This window comes from Electrona antarctica, assembly GCF_951216825.1.
Source record: "Electrona antarctica genome assembly, chromosome: 3".
NCBI classification, from domain to species: domain Eukaryota; kingdom Metazoa; phylum Chordata; class Actinopteri; order Myctophiformes; family Myctophidae; genus Electrona; species Electrona antarctica.
The window spans coordinates 38,971,568-38,990,085 of record NC_136808.1 but is presented as its reverse complement, the minus strand read 5'-3'; the positions used below and the strand labels follow the sequence as shown (position 1 = coordinate 38,990,085).

General features: G+C 42.8%; 1 protein-coding gene across 4 annotated transcripts in view; it reads right to left on the bottom strand.

Moving 5' to 3' along the window:
* The window catches only part of vps13c (vacuolar protein sorting 13 homolog C), a 101,224-nt gene that overhangs the window by 34,675 nt on the left and 48,031 nt on the right, over window positions 1-18,518 (bottom strand). For 2 of the 4 annotated variants that reach the window (XM_079496876.1, XM_079496877.1), the window contains 18 exons: window positions 18,263-18,430; window positions 17,225-17,260; window positions 15,024-15,328; window positions 14,389-14,536; window positions 14,173-14,281; window positions 13,214-13,347; window positions 12,524-12,680; window positions 12,266-12,345; window positions 11,491-11,550; window positions 10,964-11,120; window positions 5,817-5,936; window positions 4,730-4,833; window positions 3,452-3,619; window positions 2,579-2,883; window positions 2,280-2,427; window positions 1,281-1,431; window positions 933-1,057; window positions 637-806 (listed from right to left, as the gene is read on the bottom strand). In XM_079496876.1, coding sequence (XP_079353002.1) covers window positions 637-806; window positions 933-1,057; window positions 1,281-1,431; window positions 2,280-2,427; window positions 2,579-2,883; window positions 3,452-3,619; window positions 4,730-4,833; window positions 5,817-5,936; window positions 10,964-11,120; window positions 11,491-11,550; window positions 12,266-12,345; window positions 12,524-12,680; window positions 13,214-13,347; window positions 14,173-14,281; window positions 14,389-14,536; window positions 15,024-15,328; window positions 17,225-17,260; window positions 18,263-18,430 — 2,645 coding nt within the window. The remainder of the gene's footprint in view (window positions 1-636; window positions 807-932; window positions 1,058-1,280; window positions 1,432-2,279; window positions 2,428-2,578; window positions 2,884-3,451; window positions 3,620-4,729; window positions 4,834-5,816; window positions 5,937-10,963; window positions 11,121-11,490; window positions 11,551-12,265; window positions 12,346-12,523; window positions 12,681-13,213; window positions 13,348-14,172; window positions 14,282-14,388; window positions 14,537-15,023; window positions 15,329-17,224; window positions 17,261-18,262; window positions 18,431-18,518) is intronic. The other 2 variants (XM_079496878.1, XM_079496879.1) reach the window with 1 other exon arrangement.

Genomic DNA, 18,518 nt, shown 5'->3' with positions numbered 1-18,518 from the left:
ATTGTTGTACTTTAATGAGAAATAGTTTTTTTATGGAATATATTATCAGGTAAAATATACCCGGTTTTAGTGATGGTGTGACAACATTTGCGTTTAGTGTTCTTGGTTTAAAAGGAAACTTCATGGTTCTAACATAAAACAACTAAAAACAATGATATAAACACATTTCTCTTTTGGGTCACGAGCTAAAAGGTCTGGGAACCACATCTACAGTATCTATCAACTGCTCTATTTATTTGTGACTTACCAGCAAGGAAGTAACACATTTGTGGAGGTAGATAAGAGAATATAACAAAAAAAAAGAGAAATCAGGATTCCTTTCACTTGTTGCCTTGATGAGATGATATCATGTCATGCATGCACAGTGTCATGATTCCATTACTTTAGAAAGCAGACCTAGCATGCTGACCCGCACGTGAATAGACGCCCTAGACGGGTCGCATAGAAAAAAGTTAAACACATTTCAACTATTACACCCAATAGGCAAATGTTCTGTGAAAATATCTACAAGCTCACAATGCACCGTGAACATAATGCATCAGCTATTTTCGTCAAAGAGATCTGGAGTAGTGGGGGGGGAAAAGGAGGGGATCATGTACAGAGCCATGTACCCATGTACGAGGTCCAGTCTCTTACCGTGAGGTGACTCTCTGCATCCCGGTCCTCAGGTCATCCAGGGTGCAAGTGGTGAGGATGGTGTTTACTTCCACCATGCCGTTGGACAAAATCCTCCCAGAGGCCTTCAACAGGTGGAAGGCTAACTCTCCCAGACGCAGGCTCTCCTGGTGCTGACCCAGGGCAGATTCCTTTAATGATCAATAAAGGAAAAAAAGCTATTATCAATCAGCCAACCCATTGCTGAGAATAACACCTAAAGTATTTGCCACTTTAAAAATCACGAACAAACGCAAAGAAAGAAAGAAAGAAAGCACCTGTTTTGGGTCATTGTTGTAGAGCACCAGTCCGAGGGATTCAATGTTGAAGTTGAATTTCAGGGTCTCTAGTTGTTCTTCCTCATCCTCCTCTGTCGTGCTCTCCCTGGGTTCCTCTGCATATTCTGAAGAGACACAACACCACAAAGAGCACTGTTCAAGAACCTTTAACGCGCGAGACAGACACAGAGACACAGACACAGACACAGACACAGACACACACACACACACACACACACACACACACACACACACACACACACACACACACACACACACACACACACACACACACACACACACACACACACACACACACACACACACACACACACACACACTCCTGACCTGGGAGTGCGGGCTTGGTGGTTTTCAGATTAAGGCTGATCTGTTTGTGGGCAGCGGGGTCAGGCTTGTCCAGCTCCAGACCACTTGCCTCTCCCAAGTTGTCCATCAGGATTCTCAAAAACACCCTCAGGTCCTCTTGACTCACTGCCACCTACATGGGGAACAGAGGTGGATCTCAGCCGTTTGCCTAAAAATATAGTTACATACACGCAAATGCCCATATATGGAGTACTCCGACATCATAGTACTGATTCTGAAGTGGACTCCACATTTGGGCATGGCTAACACGGAAAACCATATATGCGTATGAAAGGGGCAGCCATTTCTGTGTTGGCTGCTCAAATTGTTAGGCAGCGGTTTCTGTTGTGTCTGACATCAGTGCATGTACACGTAATAAAATCCAGCCACAGCTGTCTGTAAATGCCCGGATGAGCCTCGACGGTCCGTCTTGCAGGCTTCAAACCTGCGGCAGAGTGCTTCAATTCCACCTTTCGGGCGGGTAAGAACCCTTAAAAAATATAGTATTACCCCTTTGGGTGCGCTCTTCGCTAACTTATGAGTGACCGTTTAACCCTCAGCCATACTGTATATGGAACCAGGAAATCACGTGATCGCTAAGAAAATAGCGGCTTCGGAATGCGGGGTGTATGTATGATATTAATCATACAGATATAATAAAGTCATTATTGTGGCCCATCATTTTATATTCTATCCAATTGGGTTATATTAGAATAGTAGATTTATTTATTTTTTGAGAAAGAACCTTTATCTACATTTTGTCACATTTTCTGTTCTGGGAACTATCGCTAGATGAAAAACATCCCCCCAAGACAAGGTTATGAATCCACCCACCACATACACACAATTATTTCGATCCTCTTCTACTGTTTTAAGGAAGTACACTACTACAGTAATATACTTTTGGAGTATAAGCAATTTTCTAACACACTCTTTAGCCAGTCACAGTCACAACACAATCAAGGAGGAGAGGAATCATACTTTCATTGGTTTGAGGTCTCCATCGATTTCTATGGCAGCCATCTTCTTGTACCAGGAGGCTGCCAAATTTCTCTTAACAGTCAGAAGCAAGTTGACTGGTTGTAGTAGCTCAGTTTTGGACTGGGTCAATGAAGGGTCCACAGACATCCTGGTAGAAACACATTCACTTTTGACAATGGATAATTGGATACTATTGAACTATTCCATGTAACATATCACCTTAATCCCAGGTTCTCTTAGCCAGTATAAGAGCTCATTTGGGCTATCGTAAACAGGATACGGCATTTACATTCACTGACCTAGAAAGTTTAAGCTGTGTTAACTGGACATCCATGTTCTCGATAACGGCTGGTAGAGGGCAGCCCTCTGCGGGCACCAGGGAGAAGGTGTTCCCTATGGTGATTAAACCCAGGTCCACCTCCAGTGCATTTTGGGAGTCAGATGACTGCGGGATGATGATGAGCGGCGCCTTCAGTTTGATGTCCATGGAGAGGCGGAAGCTCTTCTGGGCAAAGTCCCGGACGCTCGAGGCTGCCTTCTCTGCTGCCTGGGCCGTAGCGGCGCTCAGAGCCTCCTTGGCTGTCTGGAAGTTGTTCGTGAAGTTCTGAAAGACATGGTCAATCATTTATTTCCGAAAAGCATGCATATACTTAACTGTATGCAGGCATGTTTTCAAGTACAGTATGTAATCAAGTCAGCGGCGTAACGAGACAGTAGACGTCAGTAGACCCCCTCCCATGCGTGTGGCGCGGCCGCAGGTGAAGACAGCCCAAACTGTTTTGGTCTATAAACAGCAGCGCACTGTCACACTGTGAAGTAGTAGTGAACAGAGCAGCAGCAGCTCTGCGAGGTCGGGGGAGCTCACTGCACCCTCACCTCTTCTGACTTCCTCCACGTTATTAGCCTACCCTACGCTAGAGCTGTTGAGGGGGCAGGGCACGTGTGTGCTAGCAGCAGCCACCACTGGGCTCCACCAAACTTTGGTCAACTCAACTGTCATTGCATCTCTGTATGTATTTATAATTTGATTTTACCGATGGCACGGGTGGGCACCTGGGCGGCCGTGTGCCCCAAATGACTCTGGGCCCCAACACAATTGCGTTGTCAATCAAGTACAGTATGACATAAATCCATATAGTATCTATCCACTGCTCTATTCATTTGTGACTTACCAGTAAGGAAATAACAAATTTGTGGAGGTAGATCACTTGGATGCATCCCACGTTGAGCTTGACTTTTCCGTCCACTTTGGATGTGTCTGCATAGCCTGCCCCTTCAGTGGCCTTGGGAGTCAAACCCATGTTGAAACTGAATACTTCATCTCCTACTATGGAGATGGCCTGGAGGACAGAACGACACACGGTTACGCAAAAAAGAAAAAAAAATAGATGTGCTTTAGCTTACGCTTATTAGCAAAGTAGATTATTTTCTGCTCCCCGGGCATTAAGCTTAGTGATGAATAACATTGCTCACAATCCTTTTTAAATAGTAAACCAGAATTTGAATTATGTGTAACTCAACTCAACACGACACACAGCTAGGCTTAGATTGTTTTAATGTCATAATTATGCAAGCAGGTAATCATACATTTATATAGCACCTTTATCCAAGGCGCTTCACAGAGATTGTGCATTACATTCACCCATTCACACACCGATGCCGGAGGAAACCATGCAAGGCACCAACCTGCACATCGGGAGAAATTTGGGGTTCAGAGTCTTGCTCAAGGACACTAACTCTAACTCTTGGGGAGCCCGGGTTCGAACTGGGAACCTTGCGGTTGCCATCCAGTCACTCTACCCCTGAGCCACTGCCGCCAATGATGTATTTGTATCATAGATACAATGTATTTGTATCATGTATTTGTATCATAGATACAAATACCTTTTGGTTGTTCAACCCACTAGTCAAGTCTTTTTCCTGTGAGACTTTAACACGTATCCCACAATTTAGACCGACATTTGCCATATGGGTGATTTGTTTTGTAGAGGTAATGTATGGTTTCCATTTTTGGAAACTTTACTTGGAAATCTTCACATCTCACAATATATGAAATGAGATTCCCCCTAAAACTTTTAAGTGGCCTATTCTTTCCTCTTTGTGTCTCCTCACTAGCTCTACTGCCGGTGAGGAGTCCCCAGCAACGGGAAGACAGTACTGTACCTCCCTCCAAATAAACCTGATGCACTTGATGGGCATGTACTGTACTTACCCTCGCACCACCTGACTGGGTGCAATACTTATGTATTTCATAACTCCATATATTATCATTGCCATGGCCCTAGTATCTTCATAATAATATACATCATGAGGTGTTTCTTTTTTTATTCCAACTTGCATTTTTAACTACAATTAGCATTTAGCAGTCAGATGCTCCATACAACTAAGAAAGTGTAAGATTTATTTTCTCAAGTTTTGCTTGAGATTTAAGAACTTATATGGGCACTTGCCTTTTTGTGGATGCTTTTGGGATCAACATTGAGCACATTGAAGTCCTGCATGCGTGCAGATATGTGGGTCTGTGGTCCTTGCATCAGCAGAGATCCATTAATACCTGAGGGACGGGAGAATACGTCAACCATCAACACACCTGTGATGAGGTGCCCACCCTGATGATGGCCACCTGCAACCATCTCCGTTTCCTTTGATCACTTAAAGCTGCTATAAGCAATAATATGTCAAAATTTTAATGACCTTTTTATTTTTTGGTATTCAGACAGCCAGCAATGGGTAGAACGCTCCCCCCCAAAAAGTAGTCCCTGTGACACATCTAGGGGCCACAATCTGAATTCAAAGATTTTCCTAGAAGCTTTGTCATTGGTCGAAAAAAATCTGGTCGCAATGACTAACCAATCAGGAAGCAGACAGGCAAATCGACCAATGACAAAGCTTCTAGGAAAATCTTTGAATGCAGATTGCGACCCCTAGTTGTGTCACAGAGACGAAACATTTTTTGGGAGCGTTCTACCCATTGCTGGCTGTCTGAATACCAAAAGAATAAAAAATAAAAAGGTCATTAAAATGTTGACATATTATTTCTTATAGCAGCTTTAAATCCTATTTTAAAAGTATTATTGTTGTTATGATCTAAAAAACAGTTATCTAAGCCACTGGTTCCCAAACACTGTGTCGGGACCCATTTTTATGGGTCCCTTTATGTTTTGTTACATTTTGATTTTAATTATTATTATTTCAAAACATTTTCAAAAAGCATTCATGAAACAAATTCAATTTTATTTTTCAGTCATTTCAAAGACATTCTATACATTAGAAAACAAATGTTTAAGTAATAGTGAAAATAGCTGATCTACAACCTCACAACGTGGCGCTTCACGTCGCGTTGCGAGGTTGTAGATCTGCTACTTTCACTAGTTTGGGTCCTGGGGAGACATCAAATTTCTCTTTGGGGTCACGAGCTAGACAGTTTGGGAACCAGTGGTCTAGGCAGTATGGTAGGCCCTCATCAATCATACGCATTGGTTTCAGATGATATACCGTATTTTAGTGATCTTACTAAATGAGACACATGCTCTTTACCTTGGATCTTGATCTCAGCAATGTTGCAGCTCTGGTCACACACCAGGACGTTGAAAGCTCCGAGCTGCATCACCACTTTCAGGTCGATGACATTACTGTCAGACGGAGATGCAAGGGCAGCTGGAAGGGAAGACAGGAAGTGTGTTTGTGCTTTGTTGACCTGGGTCCCCCAGGGATCTGAATTTGTAGCCTGGCTAATAAGCCAGACTCAAATCACCCTGTCGTGTGGTATTTGAGTCTGAAGATGCTGTGTATGGATCTTGTTTCCCGGGGGGCGGGTTCAAACATTTTCTCTTTGACGCAATTGGTCAGAGCTACTGTCAGTCAAAGGTCTCAAGCATTGAACGTCACTGTACCAAAGCCCGCCCATATTGCATACCGTGTCCCGATTGGCCACACCAGTTCTCTGGTGTAGGAAATGGGCGTACAATTGAGCCTCTCCAGACCGTAATCCGCCGGCAGGCAATTTGTTTTTTGCCAATGGCTGATTCGGTCTGGCTTATTAGCCAGGCTACTGAATTTGGCCCTTGCTTTTTTCCCACTACACCAAATCTCTTTGCTGAAAATAGCATATATATAAGCACTATATAATGATATGTGAGCTTGTGGCTATTATTAGGGCCCGAGCACTACACCAGTGCGAAGCCCTTGAAATCGCAAAGATGAAGTTGCGAAACTTTGCACACACATCACAAGTTGCAAAAAAATATGTATTTTAATAGTCTCAAAAATGGGCATGGCCTAATGGCTCAATACCAACCCCTGCAAAATGTTGTGCTTGAAGCCATATATATAATAGAAAGGCTAGATTGATTGATTGATTGATTGAAGAATTTATTAACAGTTTGCAGAATTACAGTACATTTCAAGCACAAACTCAATACAAAGGCTGTTAACTGTGAGTGGACGACCCAATTAAGCATTACACTTGTTTCCAACAGGGTCCACCATGTTCAAATCATCAAAACATTTAGAGACGTACAAATAGACACTTCTATAGACAGAACAGGAATTCATCAAAAAAGAATTCATCAAAAAGGAGGTAAAAAGGGAAAAGAAATATATACAGTGAGGGGAAAAAAGGGGGGGGGCGGGGGGGGGATTCAGATTTTACGGGGGCCAGTTTCGAATTGCAGCCATCCGTAGGTGCCCTTTGAGAGCGGTTTTGAAGGAGTCAAGGGATTCGCATGTCTTAATGACAGTTGGTAGGGCGTTCCACATTTTGGTGGCATAGGAGCGAAAAGAATTTAGTCCCTTGTTTGTGCCGAATCTGGGTTGTACATGGTTCGTTGCACTCCCTCTGGTGTTGTGGGTGTGGACTTCGTTAACATTAAGGAAGTATCTAGACAGGTACATGGGTATCTTGGTGGTGTATCGAATCTTGTGGACCAGACCCATTGCAAGTTGCTGTACTCTGTCGTCGACCCTAAGCCATTCCAGCCTGTCGAAGTGGGCAGGGGTGAGGTGGGTTCGGGGGGCTAGATCAAGTAGGAGCCTGACCAGTTTGTTTTGGGAAGTCTGGAGCCTGGTTTTAAGGGCCTTAGAGGTGCTGTGGTACCAGGAGGTGCATGCATAGTCAAAGAAACCCTGTACAAGGGCTCCTGTTAAGGTCTTCAAGGTGTTTTTGTTGACCAGTGAGGAGATCCTGTAGAGGAATCTTGTTCTATGGTTGACTTTTTTGATTACGTTGGTGGCCATTTTATCACCGGAAAGATTAGCCTCCAGGATGGAACCTAGGTAGGTAATTTCATCTTTGCGTGTGATAACATTGTCACCCACTCTAACCAAGAAGCCATTTGCCTTGCTGAGATTACTAATAGAGCCAAAGAGAATGGATTCAGTTTTTCCCAGGTGTAAAGATAGTTTGTTATCAGCGAGCCAGGTGCAGATTCTACCGAGTTCAGAGCTGAGGGCATTTTCAACCTGCAGTTTGTCCCTGTCCGAGACCAGCAGTGCTGAGTCATCTGCGAACAGGAACAAGTTGCAGTCACAGGCTGAAGTCATGTCGTTTACATATATTAGGAACAGTAGAGGCCCTAGTATGCTTCCTTGTGGAACGCCACAGCTCACTGGGAGGGGGGGGGACAGTGTTCCGTTCACTTCCACCATCTGTTCTCTCCCCTCCAGGTAGGATTGCATCCAGCTCACTGATGTGCTATCGAAACCAATTGCTTTTAGCTTGTTAACCAGTATGGAGTGGTTCACGGTGTCAAAAGCCTTTTGGAGGTCCAGCATGACCATGCCGCAGTATTTGCCAGCGTCCACCTCTTGTTTGATGTGGTCGCTCAAATAGAGGAGGCATGTGTCAGTGGAGTGGGATGTTCTGAAGCCAGATTGGAACTCGTACAATAATTTATTAGTGGCAAGATACTTTTCAACCTGTTCATAGACTATTTTTTCCATCACTTTCGAGATGGAACTAAGAATAGAAATAGGGCGGTAGTTGCCGGGGTCTAATTTACTCCCTTTCTTGTGTAAGGGGGTTACTTTGGCCAGTTTGAAATCTTGGGGGACCTGTCCCTGTTTGATGGAGAGGTTTACTATGTGGGTGATGATGGCGCAAGGCGGAGTCTACAGCACAGTTCACCAGCAGCCATCTTGCAACAGTCAACTTTTCTGGTACTGTATGTTCTATGGTAGTTCTATGGTGATCTGCTCAATCAAAAATACTCTTAGCTCGCTGAAATCTTCACGGTTTGGTTTATTACAAACGTTATTATCGTGGCTATGATTCAGGAAGCTTTTTTTTTTTACTGTATATGGAAGTCCAGTATACATATGCAGGATAATCTGACGTTTATAACAAACCAACCCGTTCGGTTGAAAATTCAGCAAGTTATGGTTATTTAAAAAGTACATGCACCATAGACACAATGTTACAAGTAAGACGTGTAAACGCGGGAAGAGAACGAAGCTGTTGTGGCAGTCTGACTCTCACACACACACACACACACACACACACACACACACACACACACACACACACACACACACACACACACACACACACACACACACACACACACACACACACACACACACACCTCTGTATCGTTCCAATTTCAGTTGCCCTCTGGTGGCGGGCGGGTGGTGTTACAGCGTGACACACACACACACACACACACACACACACACACACACACACACACACACACACACACACACACACACACACACACACACACACACACACACACACACACACACACACACACACACACACACACACACACACACACACACACACACACACACACACACACACACACACACACACACACACAGTTTTGGCCAGCTTCTATAGTTAGTGCTCACTTCGTTCGCAATGAGTGAGCGAGCTGACTGTAGCAGCAAGATGGCCGCCATGTGGACCTAGTCATCGCTGCTTGCAGCTTTAATTGTCTCCACCAGGCCGAAGGCATGGGGAGAGAGTATGTTTTGCACTCCGTCCGTCCGTCCGTCCGTGTCCGTCCGTCTGTCCGTCCTTCCGTCTGTGAACAGCTAATCTCCGGCACCGTTAACCCGGTCGATGCCAAATTTTGCACACACACTCCCTGGATGCCAACGATGAACCTCTGCCCCAAAATTTCCAGAACGGCCTGTTATAGCGCCACCAGGAGGCCGCTTTGTGCAAAACAAGTTTTTGGACAGTACACCTACAGATTTTGTCCAAACATCACACAAATTGGTACACAGTCTCTCTAGAGCCATTCAACGAAACGGGTCTTTCAGATTTCTCAGACTCCATCCTGATTGGCTAAGATTGGCTTCCAAAGTTCGCAGGAGTGCTCAGTTTCAAACAAAATGCTGCAAATCATGAACACATCGTGTGATTTCCGTGAAATTGTGCACGCACATTCCCACTAGGCCGAGGAGGAAATGCCACATGAACATTTTCAACTCAGCCTCATGGTGGCGCTATAACTGGCCGAAAAGTGTTTTTACCTCTAACTGCACGGATCTGTGGATAACTTTGTATGCCAACTCCCTAGAGGCCAAGGAAAAACCTTTGCCTGGAATTTTCCACATCTGCTCTTTATAGCGCCACCAGGAGGCCGACATATGTAAAACACATTTTCTAATATTAGATTAGATTTTATCCAAATTTCACGCAAATCGGTACACATGCTCTTTCATAGTCATGTGATCAAGACGGGTTTGTTTGATTTCTCATAATCCACCCTCATTGGCTACGATTGGCTTCTAAACTTTTCAGGAGTAGCCCGCTTTGTACCTGCTTTGTACAAATTGCCACAACTACTCAACGCAGCGTCCGATTGTGGTGAAACTGTGCATGCATATTCCCACTAGGCTTTGGAAGAAATGCCACTTGACAGTTTTCAAATCAGCCTCATGGTGGCGCTACAACAGGCCAAGCCGCGTCACACACACACACACACACACACACACGTTTATATTGCTCCTAGTCCTAAACATTTTGCCAAACATCACACACACACTCCTATCCTCCTGGTGGAGACCTGTGCCCAGAAGGGCACTTTTTCTAGTTATGTATTGTTTTTAACCTATATTTACCATAGGCAGGTTGGCTAAGCATGAGTGCTCATTTTTCAGCTACATCCTTGCTTCACATTTACACACACATTAAAAACATGGAAACTTCCCAGTGCAACCACAGTATTAAACCATTGACCACTGTACTGAGCAACTCCAATGGACCAGTTTACAAAGGTTGTCACTCGGTGCAATAAAAAAGACCAAACCTAATTATTAACCAATTTTATCAGCTCTACTGTCAACCCTTAACAACAGACCACACAATGAGTTTCCTGAACAGATGTGTGGTTGAGTGCATGTTTGAATGTGCAGTAAATATGACTTAGCAAACATGGCCTCTTGAGAACGTGCCATGTTTCCAATATGCACATGCCACACGTGCGTGAATATAAACGTGCCTGCATGCACGTGTGAGCTCCTCTCTTTTGGATTCTCTTCTAGGTCAGTTCACTGATGATGTGCTTTTAAATACTGAGCAAACAACGTCTTGAAGTTGCACCCTATTTCTTTTTCCAACTTCAACTGGAAGGTCACTCCATCATGTATGCACTCAAGGAGTTTAACCATCAGGTCACATTCATTTGACCTAATAACAACCATGTCGTTAACGCACGCACGCACAGACTTACTGGACATGGTTGAGACGACCTTGCTGTCCTCAGCCTTGGCTTTCGTCTCTTTCTCCGGTGAGGACAGGCTACTGAAGGACAGAGCAGTTGACAGGAAGTTGATTGTGGAGAGGAGAGCTTCGGTGTGGAGCAGCAGGTCAAGAGTGGCAAAAGTTACCTGGAAAGAGAAAGAATCAGAATAAACTTTATTGTCACATCACAGTTTTAAAGGTAAAAAAGTGGGTGAAATCCATTTCCGTTTCATAGTTCCCATCGTGTCATTTTTTCCAAGAAATACAAGAAAGGGAAGGAGAGAGGGGGGTTGGGGGTTGTAAGGAGATCAAGGCAGGAAATAAGAAAGTTTGAGCGCTTTTACCACCAAAAGTACAAGTAAAGGGTTTCAGATAATTTAGAAGCTTGTTGGGTTTCTCTTATCTTATTTACAGGCTTTACAGCCGTACAACCAAAGCAAAGAGAGAGCAAGGAAGACTCAAATTGAAAATATAGATATAAAAAAAAGTGATTTCAGCCATGGTTACTCTACTCACGTTGATCATTTGTTCAGTATTCTTGTAAACAGTCACAAAGTTGGGCCCATTCCTGTCCGCCTAGGGAGAAGAGATATGGTCAGCTGAACTGAGCTCTACTACTACAGTACTACTACTACAAATAATAATAATAATAATAATAATAATAATAATAATAATAATAATAATAATACAAATAATAAATTAATAAAAGCAAATACAGTACATTAACGTTCACCTATACAATTATAGATTAAGAAGTGTTTTACAACTATAGTGAATAGTGATACTGATCTGGCTAGCATAAGCAGCTAAGACAAGTTGTGCTAAAACTTAGAGGCCTTGATGGTACAGTAGCTGTACCATCTGTAGAAGATTACTGTGTTGTCTTGGAAATGCCTGGAAGCAAAGCTATGGGTCTAAGAGACCCACATTTCTACAAATATTTAGGTAATTTAGCTCCCTTAAAAAGAAAGAACATTTTCTATTGAATTCAGGTGTTGACAAGAGCTCTGTCAAAAATGGGAAAAAAAGAACGTTTCTGTCTCTGAATTGTAGTATGGGTGGCGTTTACCACATGAACAGACATTTACATAAACAAACTTAAATTCACAGAAACTCCCATTGATTATTGTCACTGATTTGGTACTGTAGTACTAGACTACCAGTACCTAATGGAAGTGAGTTTATGTTGGAGATGAGCCATTCACATGGACTACCTTCGTTTCTTAACATTCCATTCATGACAAATACAGGTACGTACTAGAGAGGTAAAAGCAACTTTGAGAGTTCTTACTTTGAAATATTGCACTTTAAGCAGATCAGCACCGGACTCTGCAGATGAACTTATGAGACAGAGGGGTTCATTATCGGAATCTGTCAGAAAAGATGTGACAATAGTGTAAGAAAAATAGTGCCATTGACAAGCAACTGTATTACATCCCAACACTACATGACTCACAATCACAACACTTATCACAATATTCAGTGAGAATATAATCATCCTTTTTTCTTTGTCAATATCTATCCCCACATCTATAGTGTTAATTCTAACCTGTAAATTCCAGGCACGTCATGGTGATCATCTTGATGTAGGTGGTGGCACACATGTCATACTTCCTGACTTTGGTGTTAATACCCAGGTGAGCCATATGAAGCACCAGGAGAGGACATTCCTCCTGCTCTCTGGGCTTGGTCAACTTCACTACCACCTTAAAAAGTGAGAAAAAACAAAACAAAAAAACAATCTCAAAGAAATAAACGGTAACTTTAATGGATAGAGAATTATACTGGGGACATGCTTCAATAGTAACATGGACAGTGTTGCTGCAGGAACAAGGGTTTAGCCTAGTTCCGCAACTTCCGCAAGCATCACTGAAGTGCCAATAATCTCGGTAAAGCACACCCTCTCCTGTAATATTGTGATTATACAACAGTTATCATTAAAAAGCACGTCAACTCAAATTCATTGTAACTAAGAAATAGAAATTCATATTTTTTTTAATGCCAGATTTAGCCAATACGACCGCAAATGTCCTATGCAAACTGCTAGCCTAGCCGCAGGCGGCTGAGTGGCTAGGCTAAGGCGGGTTTGATTAGGTGTGCGGTCATGCTGGTTTGAAGCACGAGTAGATGGCTTCCTCAAAACTACCTGTTGCACAATATTCTGTTAATTCATCTTCACTAGATAGTCACTGCCATTAGAGAAGACCCTTAAGAAATTCTTCTTGGATGTACAAAGTACCTCTCGGATTTCAAAGTTGAGAAGAACATTGACTGTATTTTCTCCGAGTGCTCCATTGGTCATGAGTGACTGGCCTTCGGGTCCTACTTGTGAAGTCTCTACCACCATCTGTTCCTCGGCCAGCTCGGTCTTCTCTGTAAGGGGTTTCAAGAACAAAATGGAAAAAAGTAATCATACTATCCACCTTCAAATGGAGAATGGGGATTGTGACATGTGCATTTTGTTTTACATATAACATAATCGGCGGATAAGTAAATGCAACCTTCAGCGTTCATAGACTGGTGAGGACGGCTGTGTTTTCAAACAACTCGCCATCGACCGTGTCATTCCTCTGGTTGAATTATTGTAAATCTATTAACTTATAGTATTGATCAAATGCTCATTATGTATTATACTAATGGCAGTATCTTTGTCCCAGTTGATAAGTAAGCCAGCTATATACAGTACATAAACAGAACATTGACAGGTTACAAACATTGGCAAAATTACATTATAGCCACTTTGCAGAGATCAATTGAAATGTCAGTGCCAGCACTGACATTTCACAAATGACTGATTTATCAAGTTGTTTAAACTGTGGGACTCACCGTCATGATGGTGGGCAATTAAGGCTTACGCATACTGCAGTTTTTAGGTGATAACCTACTGACCACGGTGGTTGGGAAAACTACAATGTCACGCCGCGGTGACAAGAGACTCAAGGCCTATTCATAGTCTGGATTTTAGGTGGTGAGCTGACCACCAGAGCTGAAATCGTGTCGTGAGTAAAAACAGAGAGAAGGGCTGGAGCGGTGGCGGTGGTTTGCTCTTCACCGCGGCTCGTGACGTCATGTTGTAGTTCGGTGGTCACCCCACCACCGAAAATCCAGACTATGTATGAGCCTTCACCGCTCACCCCAACACAAGAAAAAAACAAAAGAACACAGTGAACGGGATAAGCTTATATGTTGTTCTGTTACCTTGAGCCCCTTGTCTTTTCATGTCCATGCCATGTTCTTTACTCCCCTCGCCAATGTTCTCTACTAGGATCTTCATCAGCACGCCAAAGTCCTCTTGGCCCAGAGACATCTGAAAGGAAGGGCAGAGGATTCATAATGACATAAATTATCACATAATGTCCCTTACCTGGGGCTGTTCTACAGTACGCATAATAGTAAGAACCGTTGAACACCCACATTCATAGACTTGAGGACTCCCTGGACCTGCATGCCAGGGATTTTGGTAAACCAGGAAGCAGCCAGGTTCCTGGTGACGCGAAGCTCCAAGTTGATTGGTTTGAGAATCTCGATGTCTGGCTGTGGAGAGCCCTGGTTCAGGGTGGTTCTATGAACAGAGAAACAGAGGAATATAACATGCATCATGTTTAATAGAGTCAGAGTTCCATTTAGAAAAAAAAGAACAGTAGAAGCTCACAATGTGTCACGTTGCATGTTTGATCAGCTATTTTCTGAATTTAAAAATAATTTCGACAAATCCTGACAAATTTTGAAAGAGGTAGAAAAGTTGCCCAAAATAGGAACGCCAGGGTAATTGTGCTGAACATACATTTCTAATTAAGTATTTAAATTGTGATTGCATCAATCTCTTCATCACAGGTCAATGCATGCACTTAATTCAGTCTGACCAGAAGCAGGGATGAAACATCCTCAGGTGATGAACATGAATGACCAGTGGGGGTGGATATTAAAAGCAAATCAAACCTAGCTTAGACTAATGTATAAACTTTGGCTAAAATGACACAAACTTCATTCTAGTCAATACAAAAACACCAGAAAAACAAAGGCAGAGATGATTTATTCTCGTCCGATACCTGGACAGCTTCAGATGTGTCAGCTTCAAGTCCATCATCTCCACTACGGCTGGGAGGGGAAAGCCCTCTGCCGACTGCAGAGAGAAGCTGTTGGCCACAGTGATGAGACCCAGGTCCACCACGAAGGCATTTTGCGAGATTGGCGACTGCGGGATGATGATGAGCGGCGCCTTCAGTTTGATGTCCATGGAGAGGCGGAAGCTCTTCTGGGCAAAGTCCCGGACGCTGGAGGCTGCCTTCTCTGCTGCCTGGGCCGTAGCGGCACTCAGAGCCTCCTTGGCTGCCTGGAAGTTGTCTACGAACATCTATGAGGAACGCAACGGAGGAGGGGTGAGAAATGGAACAGTGTAGTAAGGAAGTATTGAATGAATCCCTGACAGAATGCTTGGCTATGACAGGGGAACCAGAGGGGGTGTTGCATGTGAGAATTTCACTGCCTAAAAAGTCACGGGTAATCTGTCAATCATGCAAAAATGAAAAAAAAAAAAAAAATCTAATTTTGAACCCTTGGCTACAAGTAACCTCGGAAGTGAATTCACACACATCATTATGAGAGAGTTCAGAGATAGTGGGGATAGCGAATAGAGATATGACGTTAGTGTGTGATGGCAATTGAGGAAGTTGCATATCATTTATGGAGAGAGTGACATCTGACCGTCATTACATGTGCATGAAAAGCATTCCTTTTTTTACGTGCTGAGACAAACCATTCCAGAGTTGAGTGTATACAGTATACTGTATGGTTCAAGTAGTATTCGCAAATAATTCTTACCATTTGTTTTCTTGCCTGCTGTGCCAAATGAGTGGAGTATACGACAAAACAAGTGCTGGATAGTTTCAAGTATTTGAAAGTCAATTTCAGATATATTTCGCTGGTTGATAATTCATTTTGCTAATCTATCTGAATTCTTCTGTTGTGATAGCCTGCACCCACATGATCTTAAAAACAGAAGGAAACACTTATTTGCAAATACTATTTGACCTTGTTCTGGTGTCCACAATGCCAAGAGATCTTAACATGCAGTATGCTATAGAGCTATGGTATTACCTAATCATTCACTGACAAGCAAATACCTTTCTGCATTGATGATATACTAAATCTTACTGCCTGTAAAATAGGCTCAATCATTGCATTGTAAGATGGACTTTGACTCTTCAAACCTTTTGTGTATTTTCAGGGCACTGTGGACCTGACACCTGCCTTTGCACTTCCTAATAATCCCTGGTGAACTAGGAATTAAACCTTATTCTACTGCGGCTCTGGATGACCACCTCGACTAAATGGCTAAAATGTAGAGGTGTGGAGGCAGTAGAGGTACAATACAGTAATAGTATATACAGTAGAAGTACTATAATAGAGGTGTATCCATACAATTGCAAGTTCTATCATTTGCACTGATCAGCTTCTGAATCAGCATCATCTGCTACAAAAGTGGTATGTGGTGCTCAAGACACAATAAAACATGATAAAAAGCATTTATGGAACATAATATATTGCTGTTGGTCTTCATTAAAATCTATTATCTGATAGTTTTGACGGTGAGTCATGTTTAAATCTGTAACTCTGAGTGCTTTCCATGTTTATGGTTTGCCCACAGAACCGCGGGACAGGTTTAAAAACAACACACTGGGAGATACGGTGACGGGAGGGGAAGCCATAAAAAGGAATTGGGGACTTATTGATTGCCTGACACAGACTCAACAAACTTACAAGAAGAGCCTGCTTAGCAAATGGCAGGTCAGATCAATATGCAAGAAAGTATGCCACCCACATTTCAAAAGAAACTTAATATCTTGACTGATTTAGAAAACAGTGATTTAGTCATTTGGCTATGAAGTAGTAAGTGATTATGAAGCTAAATTAATGTGGATGTTTGCATTCTATAAAGTGGCACATGTGCTTTTGTTGCGTAGCATGATATCTTGCAGAGACTAGCTTCCTTTAGGAACACAAGAGGGTGGTAGGAGGAGGCGTTGAGGTCAGGAAACATTAAACCCTGGACGAGATAAGTAAAATCACATCAAGGAAAAGAGTTAACCCCGTAAACAGAATGCTTTCCCCGCTGTTAATGTCAAATTAGAGGATGTCATAGTAGTATGGCTTTGAGGTGCGGTACAGAGGTGTTGTTGAGTGAAAGCTGTAAAGCAAAAAGGGTTTTGGAGTTGGATGCAGTTCAGTGCTGCATGCCATGACCTTGTACCTCATCAGATGATAGATACTGATAGCTAAAAGAAGCCTGCAAAGAACAAGAAACATTTAGAGACAAAAGTGAAAAGAATAAAAAAAATGAAGAAATATAGAAAAGACTGGAAGTTTGTACAAATAAGACAAAATTAAACAGAGAAACAAACTTGAGAATTGAACTCTCCGATCAGCCCATATTGGAACGTTATGCTGCATGTTTTGTCATGTGCAATATTTAACTATTCACATTAATACAACCCCAAGAAAAGCGTACAGTGTCAATAAAGTAACTGTGTATACACGATTAAAATAATAATCCATGGACGGGCAGACAGCTTCATATTTAGGAAGAAAGAAAAATACATAAGCAAATAGATAAATAATTTCTACATAATGAATAAAGAAAAGTAAATACTGTAGATGAAAAAGAGACGAAATACCTATATCGGGGGAAAAAATCAACCAGGTGCTCAGTGGAGGAACAAAAGTTAAAAAAGGTACATTTGGTGCTTTGGATCAACGGAACTATAAAATAAGAAAGAAGAGGGGCAATCCGAGCACTACAAAAAGGTAAAAAAAGGAGAGGGCGGGTGTAAAATCAGGGTACTATTAAAGTTTAGACTAAATACCTGATGGTAATGGACTATATGGTAATTAAGGCTCTGTTCCATTTAGTGTGGAGTGGTTCTCAAACCTTTTAATTTCAAGGACCGCCACAGCTCTAAGAGTGTATAAATGGAACCAAATGGACACTTAGGGGTCCATTTGGTTCCATGTGTACATGTGTACAGCTCTCAGAGTTACACTCCCGTACAGGGTCATTTGGAACCCACTCAAGGATACTTTGAGACCCACGGGTGTAAAAGAGTGGATTCAGCGGGCCAACACACACAATAGCAGCACCCTGACACTGTTTGACCATAATGGAACAGAGCCTTCATTAGTATCATTAGTAACACCTGTGAAGGGTAGGGAAAGTGCCCAAGTTCTTTCCAAAATGGCGTGTGTGCATAGAGCCCATTGGAATGAAACAGACCGGTGGTAAGGCCCTTACCAGTAGCGACATAAGGAACTTGTGCAGGTAGGTGATCTGGATGCAGCCCAACCTCAGGGTCACTTTGCCGTCCACCTTGGAGGTGTCAGAGTAGCCGTCTCCCTCCGTGGCGTTGGGGTACAGAGACAGCTTGAAGCTGAACACCTCTTCTCCCACGATGGACACTGCCTGCAGGTGGGACAGTTTCAAATTAACTATAAAAGGCAGAAGAAAAACAATTACAGGAGCGCTACTTTATACCTCAATCCACCTGTGC